Source organism: Desmodus rotundus, chromosome 1 (assembly GCF_022682495.2).
Source record: "Desmodus rotundus isolate HL8 chromosome 1, HLdesRot8A.1, whole genome shotgun sequence".
NCBI lineage: Eukaryota > Metazoa > Chordata > Mammalia > Chiroptera > Phyllostomidae > Desmodus > Desmodus rotundus.
Window position 1 is genome coordinate 88,778,163 of NC_071387.1, and position 26,931 is coordinate 88,805,093.

Below are 26,931 nucleotides of genomic sequence, written 5' to 3' on the forward strand. Positions count from 1 at the left end.
AGCTTTCTAGATCCAACTCACAATCCTTCCCCCCCCCCACAACAAGAGTCTTATCTTCTTTCCACCCTTTCTAAAAAGGGGCTAGGTGGATGAAATATCACAGTTAACACTATATGTATATCCACAGGATCTCCCGTCTCTTCTCTAAGGGCTGGTACTTTAAATATCCTAGAATACACTCCTGCTGTCTTAAACCATTTTGCCTTCCCCCTACAACCAACCATAAAAAAGAGTAGGTAGAAGCCATGAACACTGAGATACCTCCTGGAGGAGGAAACCTACCAACAAAGGCAACACCAACAGCTAAGAACAGGAGATGGTGAAGGAAGTCACACTAACTCAACCCACGACCTATCTGGAAATACAACTAAATAGTGAAGAAATTACTAAGAACAAACAAGTGAACAAGAGCAAGAGAAAAACCTCAAAACCTTGTACATACAGAAGAACAAGCTCCAGCACAACCTGCCCACAACTGCACAACAGAAAACAAGAGGTGGGGGACAGACTGACCCTCAGATAACCAGCTGGTGGGAAAGACCCACCAAAAACGTCTCAACAGGAACCAAAAACCAAAGATATACACAGTGCCAACATAAACCACAGCCCAAGATCAGTAAGAACAGGAGATCAAGGAGACTGTACCACTGAATCTCACAGGTATTCTACCACAGAAGTTCCCATCATAACTCCAGGGAGTCAGAACAGAGCAACTTAAGAAGAAGACGCTAACAGGAAGAGTCTCAAAAATAATGGGAAGATAGAGAAACAAGCCCCAAATGAAAGGAAAGGAGGAGGTCTCAGAAACAATGCTAAAAGAAAAAGAGGCAAGTCAACTATCAGACATTGTGTTCAAACAATTGAGGAAGCTTAATGAGCTCACAGAGAATTACCAAAAACTACAGGGAAACTACAATGGACTAACTGCAAACTATATCAACATGAAAATTGAAATAGAAACTATCAAGAAGGGCCAAGAGGAGATGAAGAATACAATTTCTGAACTGAAGAACACAGTAGAAGGAATCAAAAACAGGCTCGATGAAGTAGAGGATCAGGTCAGGGAACTGGAGGACAAGGTAGAAAAGAACACCCAGAATGAAAGAAAAGGAAAAGAGGCTCAGAAATAATGAAGAGGGGTTAAGGGAAATACAGAACAACATGAAACAAAATAATATCCATATAATGGGAAACCACAAGGAGAGGAGGAAGAGGAAGGGATACAAAACCTGTTTGAAAAAGTGATGATGGAAAACTACCCTAATTTAATAAGAGAAAAAGTCACATAAATCCAGGAATCACAGAGTCCCAATCAAGAGGAACCCAAAGAGGCCCACTGCAAGACACATCATAATTAAAATGGCAAAATTCCAAGACAAAGAGAGGATCTTAAAGGCAGCTAGGGAGCAACAGGAAGTAACATATAAGGATCCCCGATAAGGTTAGCAACTCACTTCTCAATGGAAACGCTCCAAGCCAGGAGAGAATGGCAAAAAAATATTCCAAGTACTGAGAACCAGAGGCCTGCAACCAAGACTACTTTACCCAGCAAGGCTCTCAATCAAGATAGAAGGCCAAATAAGGAGTTTCCCAGACAGAAGAAGGCTAAAAGAATACACCTCCACCAAACTAGCTGTGCAAGAGATGCTAAAGGGTTTGCTAAGGAAAGGAAGGAAAAGAGAGAGAAATAAAAGAACATAGGTACAAAAAATTAGCAATGAATAAGTACCTATCCATAATAACCTTAAATGTAAATGGATTAAATGCTCCAATCAAAAGACACAGAATACCTGAATGGATAAGAAAGCATGACCAACACATAGGCTGCATGCAAGAGACCCACCTCAAGACAGAAGAACTACACAGACTGAAAGTGAAGAGCTGGAAACAAATTTTCCAAGTAAATGGGCAGGTAAAAAAAATCAGGGGTAGCAATACTCATATCAGACAAAATATACTTCAAAAAAAGGGGCCATAAAGAGAGACCCAGAAGGTCACTTCATAATACTCAAAGGAACAATCCACGAAGACATAAACATTGTATATACATATGCTCCCAACATAGGAGCACCAAAATACATAAAGAAAATCTTGGAGGACTTCAACAAATATATTGACAGCAACACAATAATGGTAAGGGACTTAACCACCCCACTGTCATAGATGGACAGGTCTTCAAAACAAAATATCAATAAAGATATTGTGTCACTGAACAATGCCCTAGATGAAATGGGCTTAATTGATATATAAGACCCTCTCATCCCAAAGAAGCAAAATACACATTCTTTTCAAATGCACATGGAACATTTTCTAATGATAGTCCACAAAACAAGATTCAACAACTTCAAGAAAATTGAAACCATATCAAGCATTTTCTCAAACCACAAGGGACTGAAACAAGAAACAAATCTCAAGGAAAACACCCCAAAAGACTCAAAAACATGGAGATTGAATACCACGCTATAAAACAATAAATGGGAGCAGAATGAGGTTAGGAAAGAACTCAAAAAGTTTCTGCAAACAAACAAAAATGAATTCACAACAACCCAAAACCTATGGGACATAACACAGGCAGTCCTGAGAGGGAAGTTTATAGTGATACAGGCCTACCTAAAAAGAATAGAAACATTTCAAATAAACAACTAACCCTACACATGCAAGAATTCGAGGAACAATAACAAAGACATTGCAGAGCAAGTCCAAGGAAGGAAATAACCAAGATCAGAGCAGAGTTAAATGACATAGAGACTAAAAGCAAAATTGTAAGGATCAATGAATCCAGGAAGTGGTTCTTTAAAAAGATAAACAAAATGGACAAGCCCTTAAGCAGGGTCATCAAGAAAAAAAGAGAGAGGACCCAAATAAACACAATCAGAAATGAAAGAGGAGAGACTACAACTGATACTACTGAAATACAAAGGATTGTAAGAAATTACTATGAAGAATTATATCCCAAGAAATGTGAAAACCTAGATGAATTGACAAATGTCTAGAAAAATATCATCTTCCAAAACTCAATGAAGAAGAAGGAGATAGCCTGAACACACCAATAACACCTGATGAAAATGAAACAGTAGTCAAAAAGCTTCTGACAAACAAAAGCCCTGAACCACATGGTTTCTCAGGAGAATGCTACAGAGAATTTAAAGGAGAGTTAACGCCCATCCTCCACAGATTATTTCAAACAATTGAAGAAGATGGAAGACTCCCAAACTCGTTTTATGAAGCCAAAGCATCCTAATCCCCAAACCAGATAAAGACATAACAAAAAAAGAAAACCTCAGGCCAATATAACTGATGGACATAGATGCTAAAATCATCAACAAAATATTGGCAAACTGCATCCAGAAATACATTAAAAAGATCATACATCATGGTCAAGTGGGATTCATCCAAGGGATGCAAGGATGGTACAATATTTGCAATTCAATAAACATAATAAAACACATAAACAAAAGCAAAGACAAAAACCGCATGATCATATCAATAGATGTGGAAAAAGCATTTGATAAGGTACAGCATCCATTTATGATAAAAACACTCAGCAAAGTGGGAATAGAGGGAGCATTCCTCAACATAATAAAGGCCATATAGGAGACACCTACAGCCAACATCATACCCAATGTGCAAAAACTTCTAGCTTTCCCACTAAGTTCATGAACAAAACAAGGATGTGAATTTTAAACACATCTATTCAAGGTAGAATTGGAAGTCCTAGCCACAGCAATCAGACAAGAAAAAGCAATAAAAGGCATCCAAATTGGAAAGGAGGAAATGAAACTGTCACTGTTTGCAGATGACATGATAGTGTACATGGAAAACCCTATAGACTCCACCAAAAAACCACTCAACCTAGTAAATCAATTTGGCAAAACAGGTGGATAGAAAGTCAATACTCAGAAATCAAAGACATTCTTGTACACAACAATGAAACATCAGAAACAGAAATCAGGAAAAAATCCCATTTGATGTAGCAACAAGAAAAATAAAATACCTAGGAATAAACCTAACCAAGGAGGTAAAAGACCGGTACTCAAAAAACTACACAAAATTGAAGAAAGAAATTAAGGAAGACACAAACAAATGGAAGCACGTGCCATGCTCATGGATTGGAAGAATTAACATCATCAAAAAGGCCATACTACCCAAAGCAATTTATAGATTCAATGCAATCCCTATTAGAGTACCCATGACATATTTCACAGATATAGAACAGACATTTCAGAAATTCATATGGAACCATAAATGACCCCGAATAGCTGCAGCAATTTTCAGAAAGAAGAACAAAGCAGGTGTCACAATACCTGATATCAAACTGTATTACAAAGCCACTGCCATTAAAACAGCCTGGTACTGGCATAAAAACAGGCACATAGACCAATGGAAGAGAACAGAGAGCCCAGAAATAAACCCAAGTCTCTATGGTCAATTAATATTTCACAAAGGAGGAAGGAGCATAAAATGCAGCAAAAGAATCCTCTTTAACAAATGGTGTTTGGAGATTTGGACAGGTACATGCAATAAAATGAAACTCGGTCACCAACTTACAACATACACAAAAATAAATTCAAGGTAATAAAAGACTTCAATATAAGTCATAAGACCATAAAAGTCTTAGAAGAAAACATTGGCAAGAAAATCTGAGACATTCCATGCAGCAACATCCTCACAGACATGTCCCCTAAAGCAAGGGACCCAAAGGAAAGAATAAACAATGGGACCTCATCAAAATAAAAAGCTTCTGCATGGCTAAAAAAAAAAAAACAGCATTAAAATCAAAACAGAACCAACAGTATGGGAAAACATATTTGCCAAGGATACCTCAGACAAGGGCCTGATTTCCAAAATATTTAAAGAACTCACATGACTTCACTCCAGGAAGTCAAACAACCCAATTAAAAAATGGGCAAAGGACTTGAACAGACACTTCTCCCAAGAGGACATACAGTGGGCCTAGAGACATATGAAAAGATGCTCAGCATCACTAGCCATCAGAGAGATGCAAATTAAAACCACAATGAGGTACCATCTCACACCAGTCAGAGTGGCCAACATAAACAAATCCACAAACAAATGTTGGAAACGATGCAGAGAAAAAGGGACCCTAGTACATTGTTGGTGGGAATGCAGACTGGTGAGGCCACTGTGGAAAACAATATGGAATTTCCTCAGAAAACTAAAAATGGAACTGCCCTTTGACCCAGCAATTCCGCTGCTGGGATTATACCCTAAGACCCTGAAACACCAATCCAAAGAACCTGTGCACCCCAATGTTCACAGCAGCACAATTTACAATAGCCAAGTCCTTGAAGCAACCTAAGTGCCCATCAGGAAATGAGTGGATCCAAAAACTATGGTATATTTACACAATGGAATTCTACGCAGCAGAGAGAAAGAAGGAGCTTATACACTTTACAATGGCATGGATGGAACTGGAGAGCATTATGCTAAGTGAAATAAGCTAGGTGGTGAGGGAGTAATACCATATGATCTCACCTTTAACTGGAACATAATTTAAAAAAGAAAAAAGCAAACAAAATATAACCAGAGACATTGAAATTAAGAACAATGTAACAATGGCCAGAGGGGAGTGGGGAGGGGATCATGGGGAGAGGGGCCTATAGGAGCTACTATAAAGCACACAAGGACAAAATCAAGGGGGAGGGTAGAGGTGGGGGAGGGAGGTGGGACTGGCTGTGGTGGGGTGGAGGGATAGGGAGAAAATGCAGACAATTGTCACTGAATAAAAATAAATAAATAAATAATATAATATAATATAATATAATATAATATAATATAATATAATTAATATAATATAATTAATGAATAAGAGTGGACAAATATTCCTCACAGAAGAATTCCAAATAATATATGTAGATAGTGTTCCTTTCAGGATATGTACTTTATTTTTTCTCTGTTTGAGTGTGGGCCACACTTAATGATTTGTTTCCAAAGAATACACTGTACAAATGGGATAATCATAAGTTAATGGTAGAGAAAACTGGCAAATGCCACTTCAACCAAACGATGAAGTTTAACATCAGTAGTGATGTCATTTTGATATCAAATATTCCCTGATATAATATGATCAAGGAGCACTTCACCTCATAAGGCTAAAAGTATACACGTCCACCAAACTACCACTGCAAGAAATGCTAGAGGGACAGGTTTTTTTTTTAAATTTATTTTTTATTGTTATTCAATTACAGTTGTATGCCTTTTCTCCCCTTCCCTCCCCCCACTCCGGCTGAACCCACCTCCCTCCCCCACCCCCACCATCCCCCCCGATTTTGTCGATGTGTCCTTTATAGTAGTTCCTGCAATCCCCTCTTCCCACTGTCCCCACCTCAATCCCCCCTGGCCACTGGTAGAGAGTTCACCCCTCAATGTCTCTGGTGGTATTTTGTTTGCTTTTTTCTTCTATTTATTGTGTTCCAAATAAAGGTGAGATCATATGGTATTTGTCCCTCACTGCCTGGCTTATTTCACTTAGCATAATGGTTTCATCCATGCTGTTGCAAAGGGTATAAGCTCCTTCTTTCTCTCTGCTGCGTAGAATTCCATTGTGTAAATACAACATAGTTTTTGGATCCACTCATTTCCTGATGGGCACTTAGGTTGCTTCCAGTACTTGGCTATTGTAAATTGTGCTGCTAGGAACATTGGGGTGCACAGGTTCTTTTGGATTGGTGTTTCAGGGTTCTTAGGGTATAATCCCAGCAGCGGAATTGCTGGGTCAAAGGGCAGTTCCATTTTTAGTTTTCTGAGGAAATTCCATACTGGTTTCCACAGTGGCCTCACCAGTCTGCATTCCCACCAACAGTGCCCTAGGGTTCCCTTTTCTCCACACCCTCTCCAACATTTGTTTGTGGATTTGTTTATGTTGGCCACTGACTGGTGTGAGATGGTACCTCATTGTGGTTTTAATTTGCATCTCTCTGATGGCTAGTGATGCTGAGCATCTTTTCATATGTCTCTGGGCCCTCTGTATGTCTTCCTTGGACAAGTGTCTGTCCAAGTCCTTTGCCCATTTTTTAATTGGGTTGTTTGACTTCCTGGAATGAAGTCGTGTGAGTTCTTTATATATTTTGGAGATCAGGCCCTTGTCTGAGGTATCCTTGGCAAATATGTTTTCCCATACTGTTGGTTCTCTTTGTAATTTGGTGCTATTTTCTTTAGCCTTGCAGAAGCTTTTTATTTTGATGAGGTCCCATTTGTTTATTCTTTCCTTTATGTCCCTTGCTTTAGGGGACATGTCTGTGAGGATGTTGCTGCATGGAATGTCTGAGATTTTCCTGCCAATGTTTTCCTCGAGGACTTTTATGGTGTTACAAGTTATATTTAAGTCTTTTATCCACCTTGAGTTTATTTGTGTGTGTGGCGTGAGTTGGTGATCAAGTTTCATTTTTTTGCACGTAGCTGTCTAGATATCCCAACACCATCTGTTGAAGAGGCTGTTTTTGCTCCATTTTATGCTCCTGCTTCCTTTGTCAAATATTAATTGACCATAAAGACTTGAGTTTATTTCTGGGCTCTCTGATCTGTTCCATTGGTCTATGTGCCTGTTTTTATGCCAGTACCAGGCTGTTTTGATTACAGTGGCCTTGTAATACAGTTTGATATCAGGTATTGGGATTCCTCCTGCTTGGTTCTTCTTTCTGAAAATTGCTGCAGCTATTCGGGGTCGTTTATGGTTCCATATAAATTTCTGAAACGTTCGTTCTATATCTGTGAAATATGTTATGGGAACTCTAATAGGGATTGCATTGAATCTATACATTGCTTTCGGTAGTATGGCCTTTTTGATGATGTTAATTCTTCCAATCCATGAGCATGGTACATGCTTCCATTTGTTTGTGTCTTCCTTAATTTCTTTCTTCAGTGTGGTGTAGTTTTCCGAGTATAGGTCTTTTACCTCCTTGGTTAGGTTTATTCCTAGGTACTTTATTTTTCTTGTTGCTATATCAAATGGGATTTTTTTTCCTGATTTCTGTTTCTGCAGTTTCATTGTTGGTGTACAGGAATGTCTTTGATTTCTGAGTATTGACTTTGTATCCAGCTGCTTTGCCAAATTCATTTATTAGGTCGAGTAGTTTTTTGGTGGAGTCTATAGGATTTTCCATGTGCACTATCGTGTCATCTGCAAACAGTGACAGTTCCATTTCCTCCTTTCCAATTTGGATGCCTTTTATTGCTTTTTCTTGTCTGATTGCTGTGGCTAGGACTTCCAATACTATGTTGAATAGGAGTGGTGAGAGAGGGCATCCTTGTCTTGTTCCTGATCTTAGTGGGAAAGCTCTAAGTTTTTGTCCATTGAGTGTGATGTTGGCTGTAGGTCTCTCATATATGGCCTTTATGATGTTGAGGAATGCTCCCTGTATTCCCACTTTGTTGAGTGTTTTTATCAGAATTGGGGGCTGTATCTTATCAAAGGCTTTCTCTGCATCTATTGATATGATCATGTGATTTTTGTCTTTGCTGTTGTTGATGTGATTGTATTATGTTTATTGATTTGTGAATATTGTACCTTCCTTGCATCCCTGGGATGAATCCCAGGGATGGTGTGGTGTATGGTGTATGATCTTGGTCATGGTGTATGATCTTTTTAATGTATTGCTGGATGCGGTTTGCCAATATTTTGTTGAGAATTTTAGTGTCTATGTTCATCAGCGGTATTGGCCTGAAGTTTTCTTTCTTCATTGTGTCTTTATCTGGTTTTGGGATTAGGATGATGCTGGCTTCATAAAAAGAGTTTGGGAGTCTTCCATCAGTTTAGATTTTTTCAAATAGTCTGTGAAGGATAGGGGTTAGCTCTTCCTTAAATGCTATGTAGAATTCTCCTGTGAAACCATCTGGTCCAGGGCTTTTGTGTGTTGGGAGTTTTTTGATGACTGCTTCAATTTCGTCTGCTGTTATTGGTCTGTTCAGGCTTTCTGCTTCTTCTTCATTCAGTTTTGGAAGATTCTATTTTTCTAGAAATGTGTCCATTTCACCTAGGTCTTCATATTTCTTGGCATATAGTTCTTCGTAGTAATTTCTCACAATCCTTTGTATTTCTGTGGTATCAGTTGTAATCTCTCCTCTTTCATTTCTAATTCTGTTTATTTGGATCCTCTCTCTTTTTTTCTTGATGAGCCTACTTAAAGGCTTGTCAATTTTGTTTATCTTCCCAAAGAACCAGCTCATGGATTCATTGATCCTTACAATTGTGCTTTTAGTCTCTATGTCATTTAAGTCTGCTCTGATCTTGGTTATTTCCTTCCTTCTGCTTGCTCTGGGCTGTCTTTGATGTTGTTCCTCCAGTTCTTGTAGGCGTAGGGTTAGGTTGTTTGTTTGAAATGTTTCTATCTTTTTAAGGTAGGCCTGTATTGCTATGAAGTTTCCTCTCAGGACTGCCTTTGCTGTGTCCCATAGGTTTTCGGTTGTCGTGAGTTCATTTTCATTTGTTTCCTTAAGGTTTTTGATTTCTTCCCTAATCTCATTCTTGACCCATTCATTGTTTAATAGCATGCTATTCAGTCTCCATGATTTTGAGTGTTTTGTGTTTTTTCCTTTGGGGTTTGTATCTAGTTTCAGTCCCTTGTGGTCAGAGAAAATGCTTGATATGATTTCAATTTTCTTGAACTTGTGGAGGGTTGCTTTGTGTCCTATCATGTGGTCTATCTTTGAAAAAGTTCCATGTACACTTGAAAAGAATGTATTTTGCTTATTTGGGATGAAAAGCTCTATATATATCAGTTAAGTCCATTTCCTCTAGGGTATTGTTAAGTGACACAATATCCTTCTTTTTTTATTTATATTATTTTAATTTTTATTTTTAAAATATATTTATTGATTATGCTATTACAGATGTCCCATTTCCCCCCCCAATCCACTCATCCTGCCCACCCCCCTCCCTCCCACATTCTCCCCCCCATAGTTCATGTCCATGGGTCATACTTATAAGTTCTTTGGCTTCTACATTTCCTACACTATTTTTACCCTCCCCTGTCTATTTTCCACCTATCATCTATGCTACTTATTCTCTGTACCTTTACCCCCCTCCCCCCCTCCCACTCCCTTATTGACAACCCTCATGTTCTATTTGTTTGCCTAGTTTGCTCTCGTTTTTGTTTTAGGTGTGGTCGTTAATAACTGTGAGTTTGCTGTCATTTTTACTGTTCCTATTTTTCATCTTCTTTTTCTTAGGTAACTCCCTTTAACATTTCATATAATAAGGGCTTGGTGATGATGAACTTCTTTAACTTGACCTTATCTGAGAAGCACTTTATCTTCCCTTCTATTCTAAATTATAGCTTTGCTGGATAAAGTAATCTTGGATGTAAGTCCTTGCGTTTAATCTTGGGTAATGTAATGATGATGTGCCTTGGTGTGTTCCTCCTTGGGTCCAGCTTCTTTGGGACTCTCTGAGCTTCCTGGACTTCCTGGAAGTCTATTTCCTTTGCCAGACTGGGGAAGTTCTCCTTCATTATTTGTTCAAATAAGTTTTCAATTTTTTGTTCTTCCCCTTCTCCTTCTGGCACCCCTAAGATTCAGATGTTGGAACGTTTTAAGATGTCCTGGATGTTCCTAAGCCTCTCCTCATTTTTCTGAATTCTTGTTTCTTCATTGTTTTCTGGTTGGATGTTTGTTTCTTCCTTCTGGTCCATACCATTGATTTGAGTCCCAGTTTCCTTCTCATCACTATTGGTTCCCTGTACATTTTCCTTTGTTTCTCTTAGCATAGGCTTCATTTTTTCATCTGTTTTTCGAACAGATTCAACCAAGTCTGTGAGCATCTTGATAACCAGTGTTTCAACTGTGCATCCGATCGGTTGGCTATCTCTTCCTTCCTTAGTTGTATTTTTTCTGGAGCTTTGAAGTATTCTGTCATTCGGGCCATTTTTTTTTTTTTTTTTTTTTTTTTTTTGTCTTGGCGCGTCTGTTCCTTAAATGGGTGGAGCCTTAGGTGTGACCGGAGTGGGGTAACGCTGGTTGCTGAGCTGTGATGCTGTACATGGGGGAGGGGTCGAGAGGGATCAATTGAGCCCACTCCACTCTCCACAGGATTACAGCCACTCCCTCTGCTACCCACAATCAAATTGGGCCCCTCTGGTGCTTGTTCCCGAGTGGGTGGGCTTGTGCACCCTGTAGGCCCCTTTGGGTCTCTCCAGTGACCTCTCCTGTGAGGCTGGGAGTCTCTCTTGCTGCCGCCCCAACACCCATGGGTGTTTTCAATCAGAGGTTTGAGGCTTTATTTCCCCGCGCTGAAGCCCTGGGTTATGTGGTCTGCTTCGCTCCCCACCATTCTTCCTGGTTTATCTGTGCGCGAGTATGGGGCCGCATGGTGCTACCAGCCACTCGACCTGCCCTGTTCTTTGCCACTCTGAGTCCAGCCCTCTCCGTTTATCAGTGGGCCAATGTAGGGCTGCCGGGTCTGCTAGTGGTCAGACTGCCTGCCCCATTTGTCCCACACTCCGCCAGTCTCCGTCCCGCCACGGCCGTGGGAGTCCTATCCACCCCGGTGCCCGTCTCCGCCCCTCCTACCGGGGTGAATATATGTTTCTTTTTTATCTACTTGGTGTCGGACTTCCTTGCCGTTCGATTTTCTGTCAGTTCTGTTTGTGCAAGGAGGCGCAGTGTGTCTACCTATTCCGCCATCTTGGTTCTCCCTCTGGGAAACTCTTTATTTGGCCTTCTATCTTGATTGAGAGCCTTGCTGGGTAAAGGAGTCTTGGTTGCAGTCCTCTGGTTCTCATTACTTGGAATATTTTTTGCCATTCTCTTCTGGCTTGGAGCGTTTCCATTGAGATGTCAGCTGCTAACCTTATTGGGGCTCCCTTGTATGTTACTTCCTGTTTCTCCCTTGTTGCTTTTAAGAGGCTCTGTTTGTCTTTTAATTATGACATTTTAATTATGATGTGTCTTGCAGTTGGCCTCTTTGGGTTCCTCTTGTTTGGGACTCTGTGTTTCCTGGGTTTAGGTGACTTTTTCTCTCATCAAATTAGGGAAATTTTCCATCATTACTTTTTCAGACAGGTTTTCTATCACTTCCTCTTCTTCTGCTCCTTCTGGTATCCTTATTATATGGATATTATTATGTTTCATGTTGTCCTGCATTTCCCATAATCCCTCTTCATTCTTTTTGAGCCTCTTTTTCTTGTCTTTTTCTTTCTGGGTGTTTTTTTCTGCCTTGTCTTCCAGTTCGCTGATCCAATCCTCTGCTTCATCAAGTCTGCTTTTCATTCCTTCTACTGTGTTCTTCAATTCAGAAATTGTATTCTTCATTTCCTCTTGGCCCTTGTTGATAGTTTCTATTTCCTTTTTCATGTTGATGTAGTTTGCAGTGAGTTCATTGTAGTTTCCCTGTAGTTTCTGGTAGTTCTCTTTGAGCTCAGATAGCTCAGTGAGCTTCCTGATGACCATTGCTTTGAACTCAGTATCTGATAGTTGACTTGCCTCTTTTTCAGTGAGCATTCTTTCTGAGGCTTCCTCTTTTTCTTTCATTTGGGAGTTCTTTCTTTTTCTTCCCATTGTTTGTGAGACTCTTTTTGTTAGCCTCTGCTTCTTAAATTGATGTATTCTGACTCCCTGGGTTAATGGTATGAACTTCTATGGTAGAATGCCAGTGGGATTCAGTGGTGCTGTCTCCTTAATCTCCTGTGCTCACTGGTCTTGAGCTGATGTTTATGGCCCTAACATGGTCTAACTCTGGTGTTGTCAGCACTCCAGGTTTTATTGTCTCGCCTGTGGGAAAAAGAGAAAGGGAAAAAAGAAGGAGAAGGGAAGGAGGGGAAAAGGGAATAGAAGAGGAAAGGAAGGAAGGAAGAAGGAATAAAGAAAGATCAGAGGCAAGATAAGAAGGAATTTTAACAAAAATTAAAACAGAAGAATAAACAAAAGAAGGCAGGAAGAAGGAATAAAAAAGGTAAAGGATGGAAGGAAGAAGAATAAAAAAAGAAAGAAGGTCAGAAAGGAAGAAAGAATTCAGGAGGAAAGGAGGAAAGAAAAATAAAAGTCTTCAGTTGGCTTTAAACAGGTCAGGTTAGTTCTGCTAGTCTTTTTGTCTGTGGAATGGGAGGGGGTGGTTGGAAGGATTGGTTTCACTTTTCTCCCTTTCTGAGCCACACTCTTTGCTGTTGTTCAGCCTCCAGTCTAGTTCCTCAGGGTCCTTCTGCTCCCCACTAGGCCTTTAGTTCACCAGTTGTGCTGTCCTTGAGATGCACCAATTAGGGGCAACTCACACTCCCCCTTCTTGCTCTTTGCTGTCTTAGATGCTAGGGGCTCTGGGTGCTGCTATAGGGTAGTTCAGCCCCCTACTGGGTCGAGTCTTTCCGGGGAATGCAGTCTCCCCTAACCGTGCAGCTCCCCTCTGCTGGGTGTTCTGCCTTCCTCCTAGAGAGCCAGTAGGCCCTGCAGGGCTCTGTGCACAGGGGCTAGGTAGGAGTTGTTCAGAACCAGTGCTTTGAGGTGTGGTCCTCCCACAGGCAGCCGGGCCGTTGATCAGCCGATCCGCTGCTCTGGGCCTGAGTCGTGCGGGGCCCGCTGGTGCGCCACTTTGGAACTGAGTTATGCGGCCAGCCAGTCTGCCCCCTTGGGCCTGTGCGTGGGGCAGCTAGCCTCTGCTCCCGGTGAGCACCCACCCGAGGTTTCAGGTGTGGGCTGCCAGCCGGGGTTTGAGGTGTGAGCCCCCAATCCGCTAATCTGGGTGCTCACAACTGGGCTTCAGGTGAGTGCAGGGGCTGCTTATCACACGTTCACCGTCCAGGGGCTGAGGTTGGAGGGGCGCCAGAGGCCATGGTTGCTGTGGAGAGTTCTCTAACTAGCCACTGAGTGCCTCTATTTTCTTTTTCTTTTTGAGAAATTCTTCCTATTCAAGACCCCCTGGTCCAAACAACCACCTGGCTGCTCACACACCTCAGCCTGGCTCTCTCCCAAGAACCCTGCAGCAGACCCTGAGCCCGGGCCGGGGCTTCAGCCGCCCTAGTCCCTGTGTAGGTCCCAGGGACCTTATTGTCCTTAAGCACTCTTCTTACCGTCAGATCTTTCAATGTCCTCTATCTTTGGTCTCCGATCTTCATATATGCTGGAATACCGTTGGCTGTTCGCTCTGCTCCTCAGATCAGCTAGGTTTTTCCCTGGTGTTGAGGGGAAGTGGACTCCGCTCCCACCTATCTCGCCGCCATCTTTCCGACAGCGCCTTTCATCAGAAGTCTTCTTATCTGACACTCTTTGCGAACATAAACTGGTTTATGATTTACTGTGTTCATTAACCTTTGTGTTCTTTGTTTTCATAGAATGTATACTATGACCTTATTTAACTTATTGCTTGTTAACACAGAATAGCCCTCACTTTAGAAGCTTGTTTGCATTGCCAGTTCATGAAATGACAGTTATTGATTTGGCTGAATCGACTTATTAGGACTAAGTGGTTGAATTGGGTACAACAATTCCATATCAAGATGATGACACTTCGGGGATTCCAGTCCATCCACACTTCGGAAGAATCAGCTAATAGCTTCTCTGTTCCAGTTTCAAATCCCATTCCCTTCTCTCCCTTAGATCAGGCAGGGAGAGACTTCCATACCCCTCATAGGTAGGAACTACATCTATTATCAGCAGGTAGCATTATTGAAAACTGACCATCCTCCCTCATCAACCCTAAAAGATTTTGGGGATAGAAGTCTCTGAGGGGGAATGAGACAGGATAGTAAGAAGCTAGGGAAACTCTTGGGCAAGTGGAATGGGGAAACTGAGAAAGAAAATTAAACATGGCCAAACAATTTGAGCAATTTACGGCCAGCTTGTGAATCACAAGACCTTATCTCCCCTAACCAAGGACACTTGAGAGTAAATACCTTATACCCCTCTTCCCTAAGCAGAGAATACATAACCTTCCTGGTCATAAATCATAGGTGTCTGGCAAAGGGAGGAAGAGGAATTCTAATGCAAATGGAGAGATAACACTGGAACAAAGGGAGCCAGCTTGGGAAGAAGTTGCAAGACTCCCCTTTCAGCTCCTCCTCCCTTTATTCCCAAAAGAAACAATGTCTGTGCTCCCACTAGGAATTCCCCCCTCCCAAATTCCCACATTTCCCCTATATGAACTTGCTTCTGAAAGGTCAAGGTAAAGTGGGTGTTAGGGTTTTTACCTACCACCTTCTTAGACTGCTGGCCTCTGATATTAATAAAAGCACAATTATAATCCAAAAACAAAAAGGAAAATCAGTATTTAGATTTCATGGCCACGCCAAATTTCTACAAAAGTTTTCAAGTGTTTGTTCTTAATTTATATAGTAAATTCATCTACCACTAAGAGTATCTGTGTATTGTCACAGATCCAAGCCTTGCTAAGTAGCCCTGCATAGTGAACACCAGTTCATATAACTCATTCAGCTTCAATTTCATTTACTTTTTCAAATGTCAGGGGTTCAGAATCAAAGTCTTTACCTATCCAATAATTAATTCAGTTCTGATTCAGTTGATTGAAATTGCAGAAAGCAGCTCTATAATTTCTTGCAATATTTTACTTCTGGGAAGCTGGGAATTAAGATTTTTTAATAGATTGTATTTATTTATTTTTGGAGAGGGGAAGGGAAGGAGAAAGAGAGGGAGAGAAACATCAGTGTGTGGTTGTCTTTTGTATGCCCCCAAACGAGGACCTGGCCTGCAACCCAGGCATGTGCCCTGACTGTGAATCAAACCAGCACTTTTCAGTTCAAAGGCCAGCACTCAGTCCACTGAGCCACACCAGCCATGTCAGAATTAAGATGTTTTTTAAAAGTATTATTATGGGAGAACCAAGATGGCGGCGTAGGTAGACACACTGCGCCTCCTCGCACAACCAGAACTGACAGAAAATCGAACTGCAAGGAAGTCCAACACCAAGGAAATAAAAAATAAACATTCATCCAGACCGGTAGGAGGGGCGGAGACGGGCACCGGGGCAGAGAGGACTCGCATGGCCGTGGCGGGACCGAGACTGGCGGAATGTGGGACAAACGGGGCAGGAGCAGACCCTGCAGCCCCACATTCGCACACAGATAAACCGAGAGGGCTGGACTCAGAGTGGTGGAGAACGGGGCAGGCAGGGCGGTGGGTAGCACCCTGCGGCCCCACATTCGTGCACAGATAAACCGGACAAATGGCGGGGAACAAAGCAGACCGCTCAACCCAGGGCTCCAGCTCAGGGAAATAAAGCCTCAAACCTCTCATTGAAAACGCCCCTGGGGGTTGGGGCGGTAGCAGGCGAGACTTTCAGCCTCACAGGAGAGGTCATTGGAGAGACCCACAGGGGTCTAGAGTGTGCACAAGCCCACCCACTCGGGAACCAGCACCAGAGGGGCCCAGTTTGATTGTGGGTAGTGGAGTGAAAGAGTGAAATCCGGAGGAGAGTGAAGCTGGCGCCATTGCTCCCTCTCGGCCCCTCCCCCACATACAGCATCACAGAGCAGCAACCAGCATTACCCCGCCCCGGGAACACCTAAGGCTCCGCCCCTTTAAGTAACAGATGCACCAAGACAAAAAAAAAATGGCCCAAATGACAGAACACTTCAAAGCTCCAGAAAAAATACAACTAAGCAGCGAACAGATAGCCAACTTATCAGATGCACAGTTCAAAACACTTGTTATCAAGATGCTCACAGAATTGGTTGAATCTGTTCGAAAACCAGATGAAAAAATGAAGGCAAAGAAAGAGAAACAAAGGAAAATGTACAGGGAACCAACAGTGGTGCGAAGGAAACTGGGACTCAAATCAATGGTGTGGACCAGAAGGAAGAAACAAACATCCAACCAGAAAACAATGAAGAAACAAGAATTCGGAAAAATGAGGAGAGGCTTAGGAACCTCCAGGACATCTTAAAACGTTCCAACATCTGAATTATAGGGATGCCAGAAGGAGAAGAGGAAGAACAAAAAATTGAAAACTTATTTGAACAAATAATGAAGGAGAACTTCCCCAGTCTGGCAAAGGAAATAGACTTCCAGGAAATCCAGGAAGCTCATAGAGTCCCAAAGAAGCTGGACCCAAGGAGGAACACACCAAGGCACATCATCATTACATTACCCAAATTTAAACGCAAGGACCTACATCCAAGATTACTGTATCCAGCAAAGCTATCATTTAGAATAGAAGGGAAGATAAAGTGCTTCTCAGATAAGGTCAAGTTAAAGAAGTTCATCATCACCAAGCCCTTATTATATGAAATGTTAAAGGGAGTTACCTAAGAAAAAGAAGATGAAAAATAGGAACAGTAAAAATGACAGCAAACTCACAGTTATTAACGACCACACCTAAAACAAAAACGAGAGCAAACTAGGCAAACAACTAGAACAGAAACAGAACCATAGAGATGGAGATCACATGGAGGGTTGTCAATAGGGGAGTGGGAGGGGGAGAGGGGGGGAAAGGTACAGAGAATAAGTAGCATAGGTGATAGGTGGAAAATAGATAGGGGGAGGGTAAGAATAGTGTAGGAAATGTAGAAGCCAAAGAACTTATAAGTATGACCCATGGACATGAACTATAGGTGGGGAATGTGGGAGGGAGGGGGTGGACAGGGTGGAGTGGAGGTGGGGGGAATGGGACAACTGTAATAGCATAATCAATAAATATATTTAAAAAAAAGAAAAAAATGTATTATGTATTTTTTGTGGGAAAACCATTATAGCTGCTCTGTGAAATTGTTTTAAAACATTTTTTTGTTGTTGTGATAAAGTATACATAATAAAATTTACCATTTTAACCATCTTGAAGTATACAGATCTGTGGTATTAAGTACATTCATATTACCTCCATGCATCTCCAAAACTTACTGTTTTCAGAACTAAACTTTCCAAACTAAATCTTTCTGCTTATTAAATAGGGCTCTGTGAAATTTAGACCTGCAAGGGTCTCATTACAGCATTAACCCTGATCTTTGACACATTTTTTGCCTTTTCTTCATTCAACTCAACTATTTATTGTTCTGTTGTGCTTATAAATCTTTGTTTTCTTATTTAGGGTACATCACCGAAGGATTCCTGGTTATGCAACATGCCTTGGATAAGGCCATCATGAAATACCATAACCACCCTGCTGCAAAAATGCTGTTCAGAGATGTTCACGTTCTTGTTCAGAGATTTCCATATCCCATATATTATCATGATTACTTCTTCACCTTTTTTGGTATTTTCATCCCTTTAGTAATCTTATTTATGTTTGCTATGAATCATCTTACCCTCATTCAATCTATTGTGTGGGAAAAGGAAAATCGATTGAAGGTAACTCCACTTTTCTTGTGGTACATAGAGCTACATGGAACATGTTGGGTCTTTTGGAAAAACTTCTAAAAATCTTTACTGAATGTATTGGGGATAACATTGGTTAATAAAATTATGTAAGTTTCAGGTACACAATTCTGTAATACATCATCTGTGTAATGTATTGCATATTCACCACTCCAAGTTAATTCTCCTTCCATCACCATTTATTTCCCCTCTACCCTTTTCTGCTTCACCCTACCCTTCTATCCCTCTATAATCACCATACTGTTCTGTGTCTATGAGTTATTTATTTTTGCTTAATCCCTTAACCTTTGCATCCAGCCCACAGCAGCCCAGTCTAACAATTGTCAGTCTGTTTTCTCTAACAGTCTGTTACTATTTTCTTTGTTTGTTTCATTCATTAAATTGCACGTAAGAGTGAAAATCATATGGTATTTGTTTTTCTCTTACTAGTTTATTTCACTTAGCATAATGATCTCCAGGTCAATCCCTGCTGTTGCAAAGCATAAAAAGGGACTTACTCCCTTTTTACATCTGAGTAGTATTCCATTGTGTAAATATAACACAGCTTTTTTTATCCATTCACCTACTGATGGACACTTCGGCTGCTTCCAAATCTTGGCTATCTTAAATAATGCTGCAAAGAAAATAGGGGTGCTTATTTTTTCAGTCTTTCTTTTGTTAGATTTCTAATTTTATATATTGTCATTAGAAAAGATTTTTTTTTATGATTTCAGTCTTTATAAGTACAGTATAACTCATTTTGTGACCTTACACATTGTCTATCCTGGAGATGTCCCATGTACACTTGAGAAAAATGTGTATTCTCATGTTGTTGGGTAGTGTGTTCTGTGTACGTCAGTAGATTCAATTGATTTATAGTGTGGTTCACATCCTCTGTTTTTAATTGATCTTCTGTTCTATTACTTATTGAAAGTAGTGAATTGAAATCTCCAGCTATTTGTAGAAGTGTTTCTCCCTTTAGGTCTGTAATTTTTTATTCTTGCATTTTGGAGTTGTGATATTGATATATATATGTTGTAACTCTTATACCTTCATGGTAAATTGAAATTCTTACAATGTCTTTGTCTCCTGTAACAGCTTTTTTAGAATCCTCATCTGAGGATATTTTTATCGATTTTAGAGAGAGAGGAAGGGTGAGAGAGGAAGCGTTGATGTGAAAGAGAAACATCAGTTAGTTGCCTTCTATATGTGCCCCAACTAGGGAATCAAATTGGCAACCGAGGTATGTGTCCTGACTGGGGATCAAACCTGAAACTTTTTGGTGCACAGGATGATGCTCCAACCAACTGAGCCACCTGGCCAGAGCTTCTATAACAGTTTTAAGTCTATTTTGTCTGTTAGGATAGCTATCCAGGCTTTCTTTTGGTAACTACTTCCTTGGAATATCTTTTTCAAAATTTTCACTTCAACCTATTTGTGTCTTTGGATCTAAAGTGAGTCTTAACAACAGTCTCAACTACCTTAACTTAAGTAACATTTGTAAAGCACTATACTTGATAATGGCACAATATACATTGTTTGCAAGTACACTGGATAAACTAGATACTTGAAGTAATAGAGTATTCTCCTATCAAAATGGAATGAAATTATGGATTCAATAAATGTAATACATCTTGGAAAAATCAAATATTTGGAAGTAGACCATATGTTAAGTCATAAAACAAATCTCAATAAACTTAATAGCATTGAAATAATACAGAGTGCATTTTTATAACAGTGGATGGAAAATTAAGACTCAGTAAGTGCGTGATATCTAGTAAAACCCCAGTATTTTTGTAACTAAACAACAAACTTACAAACAATTAATAGATCAAATAATAAGTTACAAAGGAATTAAAAATATTTCAACCTAAATAACAGTGAAAATGAAACTTCTCAATTTGCTGATACTAAATCTGAGATTTTAGGTAAATTTATAACTTTTAATGACTATTATTAAAAATAAAATAAGTTGATCAATAACCTAAGCATCTTAAGAAGCTATAGAAAGAGCAATTTAAAAGAAAAAGAAGCAAAGGAGAAAAGAAAAAAAAGAAACAAAAAGTTTATTTTTTTTACTGAGACATAATTGACCTGCTAGTTTTAGGAGTAGAAAAATGATTCAATAACTGTATTCATTGTGAAATGATCACAATCATTTGTATGGTAACACGCATCACCATACATAGTTATAATATTTTTTCGTGTGATGAGGACTGTTAGGATCCACTGTCTAGCACTTTCAAATGTACAATACAGTATTATTACCTATAGTCACTGTACTGTACATTATATTCCCATGACTTAAGTTATTTTATAACTAGAAGTTTGTATCTTTTGACCCCCTTCACTTATTTTGCCCATCTCCCTTTTCCTGCTCCTGACAACCACCAATCTGTTCTCTATCTGTGAGCTTGTTTCTTTATTTGCTTCTTTTTTTTTGATTCCCCATATAAGTGAGATGATATGGTATTTATCTTCTCTGTCTGACATATTTCACTTAGTATAATGCCCTCAAGGTCCATCAAAATTGAGAGGAAGTTTCAGAGATTTCCCATATATCTCCTGCCCCTACACATGTGTAGACTCCTGTGATTACTCACATCCTCCAACAGAGTGGTATATATATTATAATTGATGAACCTACATTGACACATCAAAATCATTTATAGTCCAAGGTTCACTCTTGGGCTAAATTAGGGTTCACTCTTGGTGTTATACATTCCTTTAATACCTCCTGGAAGAGAACATAATAATAGAAAGGAGATATTAATCTAAGTGGTTTATGGTTTTGAAGTATTTTTATGTCTGAACAATATCTGATTCTGGGGAAATCATGTCAGAGTTTATAACATCACAGCACTGCCACTCATTAGCTGAATAATTATAATCAAGTCACTTGACATTCTGAAGTTTGATTTTCTTTTCTATAAACTGGTCATAACCCATTTCCGTTGTAGTAGAAATTGAATTAGATAATATTGTGAATGCATTTTGTATAATTATAAGTTTTATACATTTGGTTTGCATTAACTCTTCCACAGGAGTACCAGTTAATGATAGGACTCAGTAATTGGATGCTCTGGGCTGCCTATTTCTTCACATTCCTCACTTTGTATTCAGGTGTCATCTTTTTGATGTGCTTAATTTTCTTTGCCAAGGCAAGTGTCTATTTGCTGCAGTTAAACTTAAGAGGGAAAACAGATACCTGGTGTGGACCTCTTGTATTTGGGTTGCCAGGGAATGAATATGTGCCTGCTTAGTACTCTGCAAAGTAACCTTTAAACCTAGATTTGTGGACCTTCTGTACTTAGTGAATTATTTACTCTCCATCTCCCTGAGCACTGTCATCAGTTTCACTAGGACTATTAAAATGTTTAAAGATATTTCATTTCTGTGTTTTGGTTTTGCTGTGACAATAATGAGGGTATGACTAAACTGACTTCCTCATTGTTTTGCTAGGTGAAACCTGTTCCAGTCATCCAGTACAGTGACCCATCTCTTGTTTTTGTCTTTTTGCTGTGTTTTGCCATCTCCACCATATTCTTCAGCTTTATGGTTAGCACATTTTTCAATAAAGGTGAGCCTAAAACTACTCCTGGGAGAGGTTCTCAGTGAATAAATGAGAATCATATTTGGAAGTTCCTTCTGAACTTTAGTTGCAACCTCATCTGTAGCCTCTGTTTACTGAAAAGATAAGTATATGCACTCAAAATAACTTGAAGGGGAATGAAGGGAGCATAATATACATGTGAATAAAGAGTAAAGACCAAAGTAAGGTTATATTTGCATACTCTTTCTAATCTTTAGCTGCTAACTCATTCACGGTATCTGGTCAACCATCTACCAGGAAGGATTGAGATTGATAAGGCTTCTGTATATACTGTTGGAAGGACTAAACTCTGCCAGTATCTGGTGAGGATACTGCAGTGTGTGAAGAGGAAGGAAACAATAGAATTGCTTCACTGAAAGGAAGGGTCCTTGCACTTAATAATAGGTTCTTACTGTATGCCTGCTGTATATTTGAAATAGTGTCTGTCCCAATGGATCTTACATTGACCTTAGGGATGTGAATAACAGTCACATGCACAAAAACTGATTGGACAGACATGCAGAGAGCAATGAAAATTAATGGAGCATACTGTACACATGAAAAAAAGATTAAAATATTCCAACTTCAGATTGAAGTTGGGATGAACTGAAGAACACTTGCTGCAGAGGTTGTTTTTAAACATTACTGAAGAATTGGAAGACTGGAATGGAAGTCAGACTTGACTTCATTAAGTATCCATTAATTACTTCATTCAGATCTTTGTGTCAGCACAGTATCTAACACAAAAAAGCAAATAAAATTATTTCCTTGCTTTTTTAAGGGCTCAGATGCCAATGACAGGCATGACCAAATAGCTCTATTTCATTTTCATTTTTCTCAGTACATTATCATAAGTATTATTAATTGATTTATCAATTATTAATTGATAAATCCTGTACAAGGTACAGGATTATACATACAATTTACAAGAGGCCAAAATGAAACAAAAAAAAGTACACCCAATCCAGGTGATAAAGATAAGTAATGTGTCATTCTGGACAGTGTGGCTCTTGGAGCATCATCTGTAACCAAAGGGTTGTGGATTGGATTCCTGGTCAGGGCACATACGTAGGTTGCAAGTTTGATCCCTGGTCCAGGAATATACGGGAGGCAACCATGTTTGCTTCTCTCTATCATCAATGTTTCTCTTTCTCCCTTCCTCTCTCTTTAAAAGTAATGAAAAAATGTCCTCAGGAGAGGATAAAAAAGTTAAGTAGTGTGTCAATGTAAGACAAAATATAATATGCCAGAGAGCAAAATAAACAGAAAACAAATAGCAATGTTTTCCATTTGTGGCATTATGGAAGACTAAGTATTCTGAACATTTTTTATGTGTGTGTGCTGGTACGTATGTGTAAGACTTTCATTATGGTACACAGTTAGGAATGGAGTTTCTGGGTCATAGTGTTTGTAAATGTCCAAGCTAAAAATGTCCAACCTCTTAGGGAATGGTGTTTTGCATTTAGTCCCACTGGAAGAACATGAACATTCCTATCACCCCTTGTGGTTGACAACATTTAGTGCTGTTAAACTTTCATTTGTGATGCACTAGAGATATTTAAAATTTAAAAAAATGTAAAAACTATTTTAAAAATAAAATTTTATTTTGTTTAAAAATAAAAGCCATTTTATTGGTAGTATTTTAAAATAAATTTATATAGACATTTTATTTTAAAGCATATTTTATTTATTATTATTTTATTGTTATTGATTATGTTATTACAGGTGTCCCAATTTTTTACCTTTGCCTTCCTCCACCCGGTACCCCACTTCCCTCCACCAATCTCTCCCCTTAGTTCATGTCCACAGGTCATGTACATAAATTATTTGGCTTCTCCCTTTCCTGTATTGTTCTTACACCCCCTGTCTATTTTGTACCTACCAATTATACTTTTTACTCCCTACACCTTTTCTCCCTTTCTCCCCCTTCCACCTCCCAGCTGATAGCCTTCCAAATGACCTCCAAACCTATGAATCTGTTCTTGTTCTGGTTGTTTAGTTAGTTTGCTTGGTTTTCATTTTTTAGATTCAGTTGTTGATCATTGCTTCTTCTTTTTCTTAAATATGTCCCTTTCACATTTCATGTAATAATGGCTGGGTGATGATGAACTCCTTTTGCTTTACCTTGTCTGGGAAGCACTTTATCTGCCCTTCCATTCTTAATGATAGCTTTGCTGGATAGAGTAATCGAGGTCGTAGGTCTTTGCCTTTCATAACTTTGAATACTTCTTGCCAGTTACTCCTAGTTTGCAATGTTCCTTTAGAGAAATCAGCTGACCGTCTTACGGGAACTCCTTTGTAGGTAACACTCTGCTTTTCTCTTGCTGTTTGTAAGATTCTCTCTTTGCCTTTAACTGTTGGTAATTAATTATGATGTGTATTGCTGGGATCCTCCTTGGGCCTCTGTGCTTCCTGGACTTGTATGTCTATTTCATTTGCCAAATTAAGGAAGTTTTCTTTCATTATTTTTTCAAATAAGTTTTCAATTTCTTGCTCTTCCTCTTCTCCTTCTGGCATCCTTATGACTCAGATGTTGGCACTTTTGGAGATATCCCAGAGACTTCTTTTACTATTCTAGGGGGTTTTTTTTGGGGGGGGGCAGGATTGAATTCTTTTTTTCTTTCTGTTCTGGTTGAAGGTTTATTTCTTCTTTATGTTCCAAATTGGCTTCCTTCCCTTCACTGTTGCTGCCCTGTAGATTTTTCTTTGTTCCACTTAGTGTAGCTTTCATTTCTTCCTTTATGTTGTTGCCATACTCAATGAGTTCTTTGAGCATCCTGGATCAACAGTGTTTTGAAGCCTGCATCTGATAGATTGGCTCTCTGTGTTTCATTTAGTTGTTTTTCTGGGGTTTTGTTGTGTTCTTTTGTTTGGGCCATATTTCTTTTTCTTCTCAACTTGGAAGTCTCCCTGTGTTTGTTTCTGTGTATTAGGTAGAGCTGCTTTGATTTCCTGTAAAAGGCACCTATAAATTGTGTGGGGTGGAACCTTAAGTAATCGCCAGGGTGGGGCAATCTGCTTCACTGTTTTGTGGCTCTGTGTCGGGGGATGGCTTGAATAGGGCACTGTGCCACTGCCTGGCTTCTGGGGGTTTGCCCTGCAGTCACCCCATTCCCAATCACTTCACCTACTCCTCATATGTGACTGGCACCCTTCCAGCTGTTGTCCTGGTATTGAATACCAGAGTGGGTGGGTTGAGTAGATTTTAAAACCATGCGGGTTCTTTAAATGGAGTTTCCTGAAAATCCAGCAGTTTTTTTCTGCTGCCCTAAAACCCGCTGGTTTTTATAACCAGAAGATATGGGGATTTATCTTCTCAGCACTGGAAACCTGGGTGGTGTGATCTGGACTGGGGCTGGGAAGCTCACTTCCTAGGATCCCTCCTGATTTTTATTCACCACATGTGAATGTGGGACCGGTGGAGCCATTCCACCTCCACTGCCTCTCTGAACCACACTGGTTTCCTCACCTCTCTGTCCTGTTTCTGTGTCGCCATCCCTACTAGCTATCTGAATGAATGGGGCTTTAAACCCTTGGCTGTTGGACATCCATACAGTTTGAGTTTCTGTCAGTTGTGGGTGTTATTTGTTTTGAGATTTAGTTGTAATTCTTTTTGTGGTTGTGCATGGAGGCAAAGCATGTCTGTCTATACCTCCATCATGCCTGTAAGTTGTTGGTAGTTTTTGATTACTGCTTTGATTTCATTGGTTGTTATTGGTCAGTTTAGAATCTGTTTTTTCTTGATTCACTTTTGGAAGGTTGTATGTTCCAAGAAATTTATCCTTTTCATGCAGATTGTCCACTTTGTTGGCATAAAATTTTTCATAGTACTTTTTCATAATCCTTTGTATTTCTTGGGGCTAGTATCACTTTTACTTTTTATTTCTGATTTTATTTATTTTGGCCGTCTTTATTTTCTTGATGAGTCTGGTTAGTTTTTAATCATTTTTAGCTTTTTTAAGAACCAATTTTTGGTTTTATTGATCTTTTGTATTTTTTAGATTCTTTCTTCTTCCAGCCTCTGCTACTCTTTTCCTATGACCATCACCATACTGTCCTCTCTTTCCATGGAGAGAGAGCAGTGTGGTGATGGGGTTTTTGTTTTGTTTTGGTTTGGTTTTTTTGGCTATTTCCTTCACCTTCTTTCATTCAGTCCACTCCTTTCACCTCCCCTTTGACAGCTGTGTGTTCCACATGTCCATGTCTCTGTTTTATTTTGTTCATCAATTTATTTTAATCATTAGATTCCACATATAAGTGATCACATTTTAATTGTTTTTCTCAGATTGGCTTATTTCACCTAGCATAATTATGTCCAGGTCCATTCATACTGTTGCAAAAGGTAGTATTTCCTTCTTTTTTATGGCTGTGTAGAATTACATTATGTAAATGTACCACAGCTTTGTAGACTGCATATACAGGGTCATGTTTTCTTTTTTATTTTTTTAATTCATGTGTAATTTTTATTCTGAAATGTAAAACTGTTCTGAATTAAAGTACAGTTGACATGCAATATTATATCAGTTTTAAGTGTAGAACATAATGAGATTTCACATTTATATACCTTATAAAGTGATCACCAAAAAAGTCCAGTATCAATCTGTCACTGTACAAAGCTGTGATATTATTAATATTCCCTATGTTGTACTTCACATTTCCTTGACTTATTTATAACTTTGTACCTCTTAAGCCCCTTAACCTTTGTTCCCATAACCCCATCACCCAACCATCTAGCAATTATCAGTTTTTCTCTGTCTATGGGTTGGGTTGTTTTGTTTGTTCATTTCTTTAGTTTTTTTATATTCTACACCTAAGTGAAATGATACAGTAGTTGTCTTTCTCTGACTTAATCTCACTTATCATAATACACTCTAGGTCTATTCAAGTTGTCATAAATGGCAAGATCTATTTACTTTTCATGGCTGAGTAATATTCCAGCATGCATGTGCATGTGCGTGCACACACATGCACTTCTTTATCCATTCACCTACTAATGGACACCTAGGTTGCTTTAATAACTTGGCTAATGTAAATAATGCTGCAGAAAACATAGAGGTGCATATATCTTTTTGAATTGCTTCATTTTCTTC

At 39.4% G+C, this 26,931-nt stretch overlaps 1 protein-coding gene across 1 annotated transcript in view; it reads left to right on the top strand.

The window, feature by feature from the left end:
- LOC112304861 (phospholipid-transporting ATPase ABCA3-like) overlaps positions 1-26,931 on the top strand; it is a 298,559-nt gene that overhangs the window by 21,065 nt on the left and 250,563 nt on the right. The window contains exons 5-7 of the mRNA XM_024560544.2: positions 17,984-18,243; positions 21,294-21,410; positions 21,712-21,829. Coding sequence (XP_024416312.2) covers positions 17,984-18,243; positions 21,294-21,410; positions 21,712-21,829 — 495 coding nt within the window. The remainder of the gene's footprint in view (positions 1-17,983; positions 18,244-21,293; positions 21,411-21,711; positions 21,830-26,931) is intronic.